General features: G+C 40.8%; 1 protein-coding gene across 1 annotated transcript in view; it reads left to right on the top strand.

The window, feature by feature from the left end:
- The window catches only part of LOC141251726 (protein-lysine methyltransferase METTL21E-like), a 68,197-nt gene extending 56,319 nt beyond the window's left edge, over positions 1–11,878 (top strand). Inside the window, 1 exon segment of the mRNA XM_073670414.1 lies at positions 11,307–11,878. Coding sequence (XP_073526515.1) covers positions 11,307–11,704 — 398 coding nt within the window. The 3' untranslated portion in view covers positions 11,705–11,878.
- Positions 11,879–12,455: the final 577 nt, after the last annotated feature.

Below are 12,455 nucleotides of genomic sequence, written 5' to 3'. Positions count from 1 at the left end.
CCTGCATTAGGAGGAACCCAGGGCCAACAGCACCAGCATATGGTCTCACAAGGGGTCTGAGGATCTCATCTTGGTACCTAATGGCAGTCAGGCTACCTTTGGCGAGCACATGGAGGGCTGTGCGGCCCTCCAATGAAATGCCACCCCACACCATTACTGTCCCACTGCCACATCGGTCATGCTGAAGGATGTTGCAGACAGCAGATCACTCTCCACGGCATCTCCAGGCTCTGTCACGTCTGTCACATGTGCTCAGTGTGAACCAGCTTTCATCTGTGAAGAGCACAGGGCGCCAGTGGCGGCTTTGCCAATTCTGGTGCTCTGTGGCAAATGCCAAGCATCCTGCACGGTGTTGGGCTGTGAGCACAACCCCATCTGTGGATGTCGGGCCCTCATACCACCCTCATGGAGTCGGTTTCTAACCGTTTGTGGAGACACATGCACATTTGTGGCCTGCTGGAGGTAATTTTGCAGGGCTCTGGCAGTGCTCCTCCAGTTCCTCCTTGCACAAAGGCGGAGGTAGCGGTCCTGCTGCTGGGTTGTTGCCTTCTTACGGCCCCCTCTACATCTCCTGGTGTACTGGCCTGTTTCCTGGTAGCGCCTCCAGCCTCTGGACACTACGCTGACAGGCACAGCAAACCTTCTTGCCACAGCTCGCATTGATGTGCTATCCTGTAGAAGCTGCACTACCTGAGCAACTTCTGTGGGTTGTAGAGTCCGTCTCATGCTACCACGAGTGTGAAAGCACAACCAACATTCAAAAGTGACCAAAACATCAGCCAGAAAGCATTGGTACTGAGATGTGGTCTGTGGTCCCCACCTGCAGAACCACTCCTTTATTGAGGGTGTCTTGATAATTGCCAATAATTTCCATCTATTTTCTATTCCATTTGCACAACAGCATGTAAAATTGATTGTCAATCAGTGTTGCTTTCTAAGAGGACAGTTTGATTTCACAGAAGTTTGATTTACTTGGAGTTCTATTCTGTTGTGTTCCCTTTAATTTTTTGAGCAGTTTATATATATTAACAGTACAGACCAAAAGTTTGGACACACCTTCTCATTTAAAGATTTTTCTGTATTTTCATAACTATGAAAATTGTACATTCACACTGAAGGCATCAAAACTATGAATTAACACATCTGGAATTATATACTTAACAAAAAAGTGTGAAACAACTGAAAATATGTCTTATATTCTAGGTTCTTCAAAGTAGCCACCTTTTGCTTTGATGACTGCTTTGCACACTCTTGGCATTCTCTTGATGAGCTTCAAGAGGTAGTCACCGGAAATGGTTTTCACTTCACAGGTGTGCCCTGTCAGGTTTAATAAGTGGGATTTCTTGCCTTATAAATGGGGTTGGGACCATCAGTTGTGTTATGCAGAAGTCTGGTGGATACACAGCTGATAGTCCTACTGAATAGACTGTTAGAATTTGTATTATGGCAAGAAAAAAGCAGCTAAGTAAAGAAAAACGAGTGGCCATCATTACTTTAAGAACTGAAGGTCAGTCAGTGCGAAAAATTGGGAAAACTTTGAAAGTGTCCCCTAGTGCAGTTGCAAAAACCATCAAGCACTACAAAGAAACTGGCTCACATGAGGACCGCCCCAGGAAAGGAAGACCAAGAGTCACCTCTGCTTCTGAGGATAAGTTTATCCGAGTCACCAGCCTCAGAAATCGCAGGTTAACAGCAGCTCAGATTAGAGACCAGGTCAATGCCACACAGAGTTCTAGCAGCAGACATATCTCTTCAACAACTGTTAAGAGGAGACTTTGTGCAGCAGGCCTTCATGGTAAAATAGCTGCTAGGAAACCACTGCTAAGGACAGGCAACAAGCAGAAGAGACTTGTTTGGGTTAAAGAACAGAAGGAATGGACATTAGACCAGTGGAAATCTTTGCTTTGGTCTGATGAGTCCAAATTTGAGATCTTTGGTTCCAACCACCGTGTCTTTGTGCGACGCAGAAAAGGTGAACGGATGGACTCTACATGCCTGGTTCCCACCGTGAAGCATGGAGGAGGAGGTGTGATGGTGTGCGGGTGCTTTGCTGGTGACACTGTTGGGGATTTATTCAAAGTTGAAGGCATACTGAACCAGCATGGCTACCACAGCAACTTGCAGCGGCATGCTATTCCTTCCGGTTTGCGTTTAGTTGGACCATCATTTATTTTTCAACAGGACAATGACCCCAAACACACCTCCAGGCTGTGTAAGGGCTATTTGACCAAGAAGGAGAGTGATGGGGTGCTACGCCAGATGACCTGGCCTCCACAGTCACCAGACCTGAACCCAATCAAGATGGTTTGGGGTGAGCTGGACCGCAGAGTGAAGGCAAAAGGGCCAACAAGTGCTATGCATCTCTGGGAACTCCTTCAAGATTGTTGGAAGACCATTTCCGGTGACTACCTCTTGAAGCTCATCAAGAGAATGCCAAGAGTGTGCAAAGCAGTCATCAAAGCATAAGGTGGCTACTTTGAAGAACCTAGAATATAAGACATATTTTCAGTTGTTTCACAATTTTTTGTTAAGTATATAATTCCAGATGTGTTAATTCATAGTTTTGATGCCTTCAGTGTGAATGTACAATTTTCATAGTCATGAAAATACAGAAAAATCTTTAAATGAGAAGGTGTGTCCAAACTTTTGGTCTGTATTGTATATATATATGTTTAATTTTTTTTTTTAATTCTGTGGAAGGAGGGTTGAAAAGCAATGTCTGACTTTCATTTGGTCATTTTAATAGATTTTTAATTTATTATTACTTTTGTCAGATTGAAGTTATTTCTGTGACCATTGTGGGTTTTTCTTTCATTAAACGAGGGGTATCAACAGTTTTGACCACGTGTGTGTATATATACAAAGTACTATATTATTGCCAAACAATATTGCAATAGAAATATGTAATTAAATTTAAAACTAATATATCACAAAAAAAGTAATAGAGAGTGATAGTTTGGCATCAGTAATAGTGCAGTTATATAACTATAATCAGCTAAAGATTGTTACGATACTGGCATAGCACTGCTGAAATCCAGTGGCCGAAGGAGCACGAGCAGAAACAGCAAGTGATTATAGATGTTCTTGGATATAGCAAAGGAGTTGTAGGAAACAATCCATAGATAGGTGAGAACAGTCTGGGTAAGACTGTCCAGGAGCTAGAGACTGGAGCTAGACTGAACAGCTAGACACAATACTCAAGCAATGAGTGAGAGATCCATCAACAAAATGGATTCCACAGGTTCAGAATCTGCCATCTTAGTAAATGGCAATTGCAGAACACAACAGCAGCCTCTAGTGGTAAGGAGTGAGATTGCAGCACAATTATTAAGGTGAACAATATCAGCCACTGGTGGTCAAACTGTAGAAGGACAACAGGAATTCTAACATTACTCCCCCCCCCCTCCTCCGGACAATGCTTGGCTTGGTTTATGTGGGTATTTTTGGTGAAACTCTTTAAGCAGTTGAGGAGCATTGATATTTTCTACAGGTTCCCAGGAGTTATCTTCAGGGCCGTACCCTTGCCACTTTATTAAGTACTGCAACTTGTTTCTGAATATTCTGGAATCCAAGACCTTTTCAACTGTGTAATGTTCTTGTCAATCCACTTCAATAGGATCAGGAGGAGGTAAACGACGCCTTGGAAAATGATTTGGAACAAATGGCTTTAGTAAGGAGACATGGAACACTGGATGTATCTTCATTGTTCTGGGAAGTTGAAGGCGAAAAGCTACTGAGCTAACTTGTCCAATTATTTTAAAAGGACCAATACATTTTTGACCCAGTTTTGGTGAGAGTATATGGAGTTTAAAATTCTTGGTGGAAAGCCATACTTCATCACCCACTTGGAATCTTTGAGCAGGTCTTCGAGATTTATCTGCTGCTTCCTTATATTTCTCCTGGGCAATTCTAAAAGTCTCTTTTAGTATTTCCAGATTCTGTTGCAGGGATTGTATTCTGTTGGTGACAACAAGGATAGGCGTTTCTCTTGGAAAATTAGGAAGGATACTTGGAAGGTACCCAGAATTTGTAAAGAATGGTGTTTGTCTGGTCGAAGCATTTTGAGAATTGTTGTATGAAAATTCTGCCATATTAAGTAAATCAACCCAGTCATCCTGGAGATGACAAATATTAGCATGTGAGATATTGCTCTAAGGTTTGGGTTGTGCGTTCAGTCTGACCATTCGATTGGGGATGGAATGCAGAAGATAAACTGACATCAATGTCCAATGCTGCACAAAAATTCTCCCAGAATCTCGACGGAAATTGTGTTTCACGATCAGAAACAACTTCGTCAGGTACCCTATGAAGATGAAACACATTTTGAATTACAAGATCAGCAGTCTCTTTAGCAGAAGGTAAACCAGTGCAGGGAACAAAATGTGCTGCTTTGGTGAGTCTGTCCACCACTACTAGGATTGAACTCTTTCCCTTTGAAACTGGTAGTTTCACAATAAAGTCCATAGATATAGAGCCCCAAGGATGAGCTGGAATTTTCAGAGACTGCAATAATCCTATTGGTGATGTGCATGGCACAAGTGCTACAGGAATATACAGATTGTTTAACATCTTTTTTGGGCCACCAAAAGAAACAAGACATAAATTCTTGTGTTTTTTGAATTCCTTTGTGTCCTGCTAACTTGGAGTCATGGATTAGTTTTAATACTATAAGTCGCACAGTTTCTGGAACATAGATGCAATACTTTATTTTGAAAGGTAAGAGATATATCATTTGGTGGATGCAGAAGAATTGGGTCTGTCTCGTATGCTTACCGTATGTCTTCCAGCAAGTTTTTGTTATGGATCACCCCCAGGAAGTTGGACTCAGGCAGAATAGTTGTTGGTGGTGCTGCTGTGGAAGGATCTTTGGAGAAGATCCTAGACAAAGCATCAGCCTTACCATTACGGGAGCCAGGTCTGTAAGAGATAACAAAGTTGAATCGGTTAAGAGACTCCATCGAGCTTGGCGGGTGGACAAACATTTGGCAGACCTGATAAATTCAAGGTTACGATGGTCAGAACAACAATTTGTTGAGCTGCTCCTTCTAGATGATGTCTCCATTCCTTGAAAGCGTCAATGATAGCTAAGAGCTCTTTGTTCCCCACATCATAATTCTTCTCTGACACTGTCGAACTTCTAGAGAAATAGGCACAAGGATGTAGCAAATCTTTTGTTCCTGTTCTTTGTGATAGAATAGCCCCTTCTGCACCGTCTGAAGAATCCATTTCTACAATAAAGGCATGTTCAGGATTGGGATGAATCAGTATAGGAGGTGTGGTGAACTTCATCTTCAGGCAAGAAAAAGCATCTTATGCTTGAGGAAACCAAACAAATGATATGCCTTACTTTATTAATTCGGTGATTGGTGCAATTATACCTGAAAATTTTTTAATGAAATGTCTGTAAAACTTGGCAAAGCCCACAAATCGTTGGACTTCTTTCATGTTTTTTGGCGTTGGCCACTCAGAGACAGCTTGAATCTTGCTAGAGTCCATTTGTAATCCTTGAGTAGAGATTATATAGCTCAAGAACTGGATCTCTGTTTGATGGCACTCGCATTTTTCCAGATTAATATAAAGATGGTGGGTTCTTAGATGCTCTAGCACAGTTTTCACATGATTCTGATGCTCTTCAACAGAATTAGAAAAGATTAGTATATCTAGATAAATGACTACAAATGTTATGTTCTGCAACTTAGAACTAAGGAATAGGAGGGAAAAGCTGTCCCTGCACTGAGACTCAGCTTAACCCTACGCTGGGGTGGGTGCCCTATTCCTTGTGAATAGCCCCACCGAAACTCCTGCACTGAACTCAAACGAAGACTTGAAGGAAGGGGAAAGGGGTCCCTAAAAGATCTAAGGACTGGGAGCAAAAACAGGAGACCTCCTAACAGAAAAGTTAGTTGCAGAAACGAATATTAAAGGGAACAAAACTGGTGGAACAAGAAGTCCCAGGATATCAATTGTCCAAAGCACAAAGAACTTAACAAGGCAACTTAGCCAGAGCACAAGCATAACAGCACTGATGTCCTGCGGGGAATGGGAGGCAGGTGCTGAGTAATAAAGAGTGAAGAGATCACGTGACCAAGACACCCAGCACCAGAGGAAAAGACTAGAAGCCAGCAAACCACAACAAGATGGCCGATAGTAAAACAACATAGATTCTAACAATGAATTGATCAAGCAAGTCTCTGAAAATGTCATTAACGAAATGCTGAAACATTGCAGGAGTACTGCACAGTCCAAACGACATAACTAAGTACTCATAGTTTCCATAACATGATCTGAATGCGGTTTTCCATTCATCACCTGGTCTAATACGAACCAAGTTATATGCCCTTCGAAGATCTAGTTTTGTGAACAACTTTGCATGACGAACACTGTCCAGCAATTCAGGGATCAAAGACAGAGGATAACGATTCTTTACAGTAATTTTATTCAATTCTCTGTAATCAACGCACAGTCTTAAGGAACCGTCTTTCTTTTTAACAAAATATATAGGCGCACCTGCTGATGATGAAGATGGATGAATAAACCCTTTAGCTAAATTTTCATTGATGTATTCCTTGAGTGTTTTTAATTACTGCTCTGCCAGTGGGTAAATGCTTCCAAAGGGTATTGCTGCTCCAGGTAATAGATCAATTTGACTATCATTCGGCCTATGAGGAGGGAGTTTGTCTACATTTTTCTTGTCACATACATCAACAAATTCCCTATATATAGATGGTAGTTTAGAAGATTGTTCAGGATCCTCTACAACCTCTTCATTTGGTGAAGCCTGTGGGAAGTGTACAGTAGATGGAAAAGACACTTCTTTGGTTTCCCAATTGTGGGATTTTGAGTCTGTAGTCATGACAACCCCAGGATTATTGGAAAATGTGAAGATGAGATTAGTAGGAAAGATAAAACCTCATGGTGATTAGGTTCCATAACTATCTCTATGAATTCAGTCTCTTGATTCACTGGTCCCGAATTTAGTGGAGATCTGTCAACAGTTTCCATGATAATAGATAATAGATAAAAGGTTGTTTTGAATATTTTACCCCATGTTCCTTTGCGAAAGAGTTGACCATAAAATTTCCCTTTGCTCCTGAGTCAGCTATGGCACATGTGCAAATCCATTGAGAATCAACTTGAAACTTGATAGAAATTAAGCTATGAGAGTCCTTGTTTTCTTTGTTAATGTTGGGTGCAATAGAAGAAATTGAATGGTTGACAGCATTCACTGGAGGCGCTGGTTCACACAAGACTGACTCTTCGCCGGAAAAGCTGGGATCCACTACCTCTGCCACTGTTTTACATAGTCAAGAAGGACAATTGATGAGAAAGTGGTCAGTCTTGCCACAATAAAAACACTGATTTTCCCAAAGTCTCCGTTCTTTTCTCTCAGCACTTTAATGTTTTATCAGGCTGTCAACATGCATGGATTTAACTTCATATATGTGAGGACGCTATCTCAAAGTCTCTGGGACTAGTCGTTGAAGCAGGTGGATAACAACTACTGTTTGAATTCCACTTCCAATCTTCTATCTGCTAATCTGTTGTCTATACGAATACAATGGTGAATGAAGTCATCAAAATTTGTGGGAGCATAGGGCCCGGGCTAGTTCATCTTTGAGTGTGCTGGAGAATCCGTTCTTAAAAAAAAGATAATTTTGCAGCATTATTCCATTCGGTATCAATCATCCACCATCTGAATTCAGTGGCGTACTTTGCAACAGAGTGCTTACCCCGACGTAGCGCCATCAGTGTAGTTGAAGCTGTTGTACAACGATTAGGGTCATCAAACACCTAGCTCATGGCTGCTAGGAAAGCCTCCAGATCATTAAGTCGATCATCATGAGTTTCAATAAGGGGGCTGGCCCAGGCTAATGCTTTATGTGTCAGTAACATAATGATGCACAATACTTTTGATCTGTCAGTATGGAAGTTAGCAGGGTGTGCACAAAAGTCTGCACTGTTAATGAATCCCCGAAATTTGTCACGGTCTCCACCAAACCTGAAAGAAGGGAGTGTAAGGGTGGGTGGAGGGGCTGGAGCAATATGTTGATTTTGTAATTGAAGGATCTGTTCAGACTGCAGTGCAATCTTATTGCTTAGATCTTGCACAATATTCTGTAGATCCTGTGTAGCTCGGAGTTGTCTGAGTTTCAAATGCCATGTATTTTGTTTTTAGTGTTTGCATATCTGCATAGATGTTGGTAAGCAAACAGTTCATCTTATTTCAATGAACCTCCAAATTTCATCCATGATGAAGGCTTGAGTATCCATTTACGATACTGGCGTAGAACTGCTGTAAACCAGTGGCTGAAGGAGCATGAGGAGGAACAGCAAGCTGTTAATAGATGTTCTTGGATATAGCAAAGGCGTTGTAGGAAACAATCCGTAGATAGATGAGAACAGTCTGGGTAAGACAGTTCAGGAGCTGGAGACTGGAAATAGACTGAACAGCTAGACACAATACTCAAGCAATGAGTGAGAGATTCATGTGGCTTTAAATACGCCCAAACAGGAAACAAGATGAATTCCACAGGTTCAGAATCTGCCATCTTAGTAAATGGCAATTGCAGAACACAACAGCAGCCTCCAGTGGTAAGGAGTGGGATTGCAGCACAATTATTATGGTGAACAATAGCAGCCACTAGTTGTCAAACTGTAGAAGGACAACAGGAATTCTGACAAATATAAACACTAATATCACGATCTAAAAGGTGAAACTATAAGAGCTATATGAAACTCATATTACCGATATTACTGAGTAACTTGTTATAGAGCAAAGTCACAGTATCCTAACCACAGACACCTTGACATGCATTTCACATGTTTGCTTCATTAGGTTAAAATGAGGGATATAAATAGTCTGACCCTTAATGATAAAGAAACATACAGTGGGGAAAAAAAGTATTTAGTCAGCCACCAATTGTGCAAGTTCTCCCACTTAAAAAGATGAGAGAGGCCTGTAATTGACATCATTGGTAGACCTCAACTATGAGAGACAAAATGAGAAAACAAATCCTGAAAATCACATTGTCTGATTTGGAAAGAATTTTTTTTCAAATTTTGGTGGAAAATAAGTATTTGGTCAATTACAAAAGTTCATCTCAATACTTTGTTATATATCCTTTGTTGGCAATGACAGAGGTCAAATGTTTTCTGTAAGTCTTCACAAGATTGGCACACACTGTTGCTGGTATGTTGGCCCATTCCTCCATGCCGATCTCCTCTAGAGCAGTGATGTTTTGGTGCTGTCACTGAGCAACACGGACTTTCATTTCCCTCCAAAGGTTTTCTATATGGTTTAGATCTGGAGACTGGCTAGGCCACTCCAGGACCTTGAAATGCTTCTTACGAAGCCACTCTTTCGTTGCCCTGGCGGTGTGCTTGGGATCATTGTCATGCTGAAAGACCCAGCCACGTTTCATCTTCAATGCCCTTGCTGATGGAAGGAGGTTTGCACTCAAAATATCACGATACATGGCCCCTCATTCTTTCATGTACACGGATCAGTCGTTCTGGTCCCTTGGCAGAGAAACAGCCCCAAAGCATGATGTTGCTACCCCCATGCTTAATAGTAAGTATTGTGTTCTTTGGATGCAACTCAGCATTCTTTCTCCTCCAAACATGGCGAGTTGTGTTTCTACCAAACAGTTCAACTTTGGTTTCATCTGACCATATGACATTCTCCCAATACTCTTCTGGATCATCCAAATGCTCTCTAGCAAACTTCAGACGGGCCCGGACATGTAATGGCTTAAGCAGGGGGACACATCTGGCACTGCAGGATCTGAGTCCCTGGCGGTGTAGTGTGTTACTGATGGTAGCCTGTGTAACATTGGTGCCAGCTCTCTGCAGGTCATTCACTAGGTCCCCACGTGTTCTTCTGGGATTTTTTCTCACCGTTCCTGAGATCGAGGGGGATTATCAGTGGCCTTGTATGTCTTCCATTTTCTAATTATTGCTCCCATGGTTGATTTCTTCACACCAAGCAGCTTGCCTATTGCAGATTCAGTCTTCCCAGCCTGGTGCATGTCTACAATTTTGTTTCTGGTGTCCTTCGACAGCTCTTTGGTCTTCACCATAGTGGAGTTTGGAGTGTGACTGTTTGAGGTTGCGGACAGGTGTCTTTTATACTGATAACAAGTTCAAACAGGTGCCAGTACTTCAGGTAATGAGTGGAGGACAGAGGAGCCTCTTAAAGAAGAAGTTACAGGTCTGTGAGAGCCAGAAATCTTGCTTGTTTGTAATTGACCAAATACTTATTTTCCACCAAAATTTGAAAAAAAATTCATTCCAAATCAATGGGATTTTCAGGATTTGTTTTCTCATTTTGTCTTTCATTGTTGAGGTCTACCTATGATGTCAATTACAGGCCTCTCTCATCTTTTTAAGTGGGAGAACTTGCACAATTGGTGGCTGACTAAATACTTTTTTTTTCCCCACTGCACCTGAGGATAGATAAATGTACACCCCACATCATCGCTATAATCCAAGAAGAATTTGCCCTGCCTCTTCGCACCGCAGACTAGATCATATAATAGGACATAATCACGTAACATACACAATAGTATCCATTATCAGTACAATTATCAGTACAATGGGGAGTCAATGACGTGCATCATCGCAGTGGAAATCCTTGCATGCATGTTAGCAGCAATGTAAGACTACCAATTTACTACTAAGTAAGAAAAAACATATGTTAGCACCTATTGACATGACAGAATACTGCCATCTAAAGACTTAAAAAATAGTTATAGCACTCAATTCGTAATAATGATAATAAGCAAGCTTTTTTAGGCTTGGAGCGATAATTATATGTGTATAAAAGAAAGTAATAAACTATAATTACTAATACAATTAATAGAAAAGTTAAAAATATGCATATTGGAAATATATGAACAGTAATACATATTAAATGTACACAATTTAAAGGAGTGGTGTAGAGTGCGACAAGTGTGGGGTTTAGAGCCTTATGACCCTCTTAAATTACTTTTCACATCTTTTTTTATTTTATCATGTTACTTTTTCGTATTTTTTACTTTGATTTTTTCACATTAATGCTGGAACGCCTTCTTTTCCCTATGGGCTATTTACTGTAGTACAGCAGAAAGAATATTTGGGGATTGAGGAAGTTGCTGAATAATAGTATAGTATAAAATTAAAATGCTAACAAATAATGTGACGCCTGTGTGAGTTCATCCTGTATTGCAGCAGACTTTGGCATTTGTAGATTGCATACATTGTAGACATTTATCAATTCATTTTAGAATTCATCTCCTGACATTAATATCCTTTTTTCCCTTTTCTAGGTGCACAAGTTGTAGCAACCGATATGGAGGAGCTGATTGGAAACCTGCAGTACAATACACTTTGAAATACCAAAATGAAAAGTAAACATGTCCCACAAGTTAAAGAACTAATGTGGGGAACTAATTTGGAAAAGAAGTTTTCAAAGTCTTCCCTACAGTTTGACTATATTCTTGCAGCTGACGTCGTTTATAACCATCCATATCTAGAAGAACTTCTGGAGACATTTGATCATTTATGTAATGAAAACACCACAATCCTTTGGGTAATGAGATTTAGGAAAGAGAATACACTTCTAGAAAATACATTTATTCAGAAATTTCAAAAACTATTTTATTTGAAGGTTATCTACGATCTGCCAAGCCTGAGCATTAAACTCTACAAAGCTAGGAGATGCTGATTAAATTCATAATTTTCTTGTAGAAATGTTACTGTTTAGTTTTTAGTTAAAATTAGTTACAATTGTATGGTAGAAACATAGTTTAAGCGAAATAGCTGTCGCTCAATTACTCCCTCATGTTTCCTTTTCTCCTCATGTGAAGACCTTAATAAAGTTCCAACATTTTATATATCAGTGGTGAGTGCCGCTGTATTTCATTTTTTCTACCTCCAGTAATATGTCACTTCAAACAGTATGATGTGTTCACATAGCCTCACACAGTATGATGTCCCCACACAGCACCTCAAACAGTAAGTAGTCCTACACATCCCCCCAAGGAAAATGTTGTACCCCAACAAAGTATGATGTCCTACAAAGCCCCTCAAACAGTATGATGTCCCCCATACAGTATGATGTCCACACAGAGTCCCCACACACAATATGATATCCCCACAAAGCCCCTCACTCAGTATATCTCTCCCGCACAGTATGATGTCCCACCACACAGTATGATGTCCACACAAAGCCCCAAACACAGTATGATATCCCCACAAAGCCCCTCACACAGTATACTCTTCCACAGTATGATGTCCCCCCACATAGTATGATGTATGCACAAAGCCCCCACACACAGTATGATATCCCCATCATATGTACACAAAATTTGTATCAATAAAAACATCAGCTCACCGCACGAAAAGCACGGCCTCACTCAGCCCCATCAACAGAAAAATAAACGTCTTATGCGGTTGGGAAAATGCTGACACAAAGC

Source organism: Phyllobates terribilis, unplaced genomic scaffold (genome assembly GCF_046119375.1).
Source record: "Phyllobates terribilis strain yellow unplaced genomic scaffold, ASM4611937v1 Scaffold_2__4_contigs__length_985480577, whole genome shotgun sequence".
NCBI classification, from domain to species: Eukaryota; Metazoa; Chordata; class Amphibia; order Anura; family Dendrobatidae; genus Phyllobates; species Phyllobates terribilis.
This window is presented reverse-complemented; position numbering and strand designations above follow the sequence as displayed.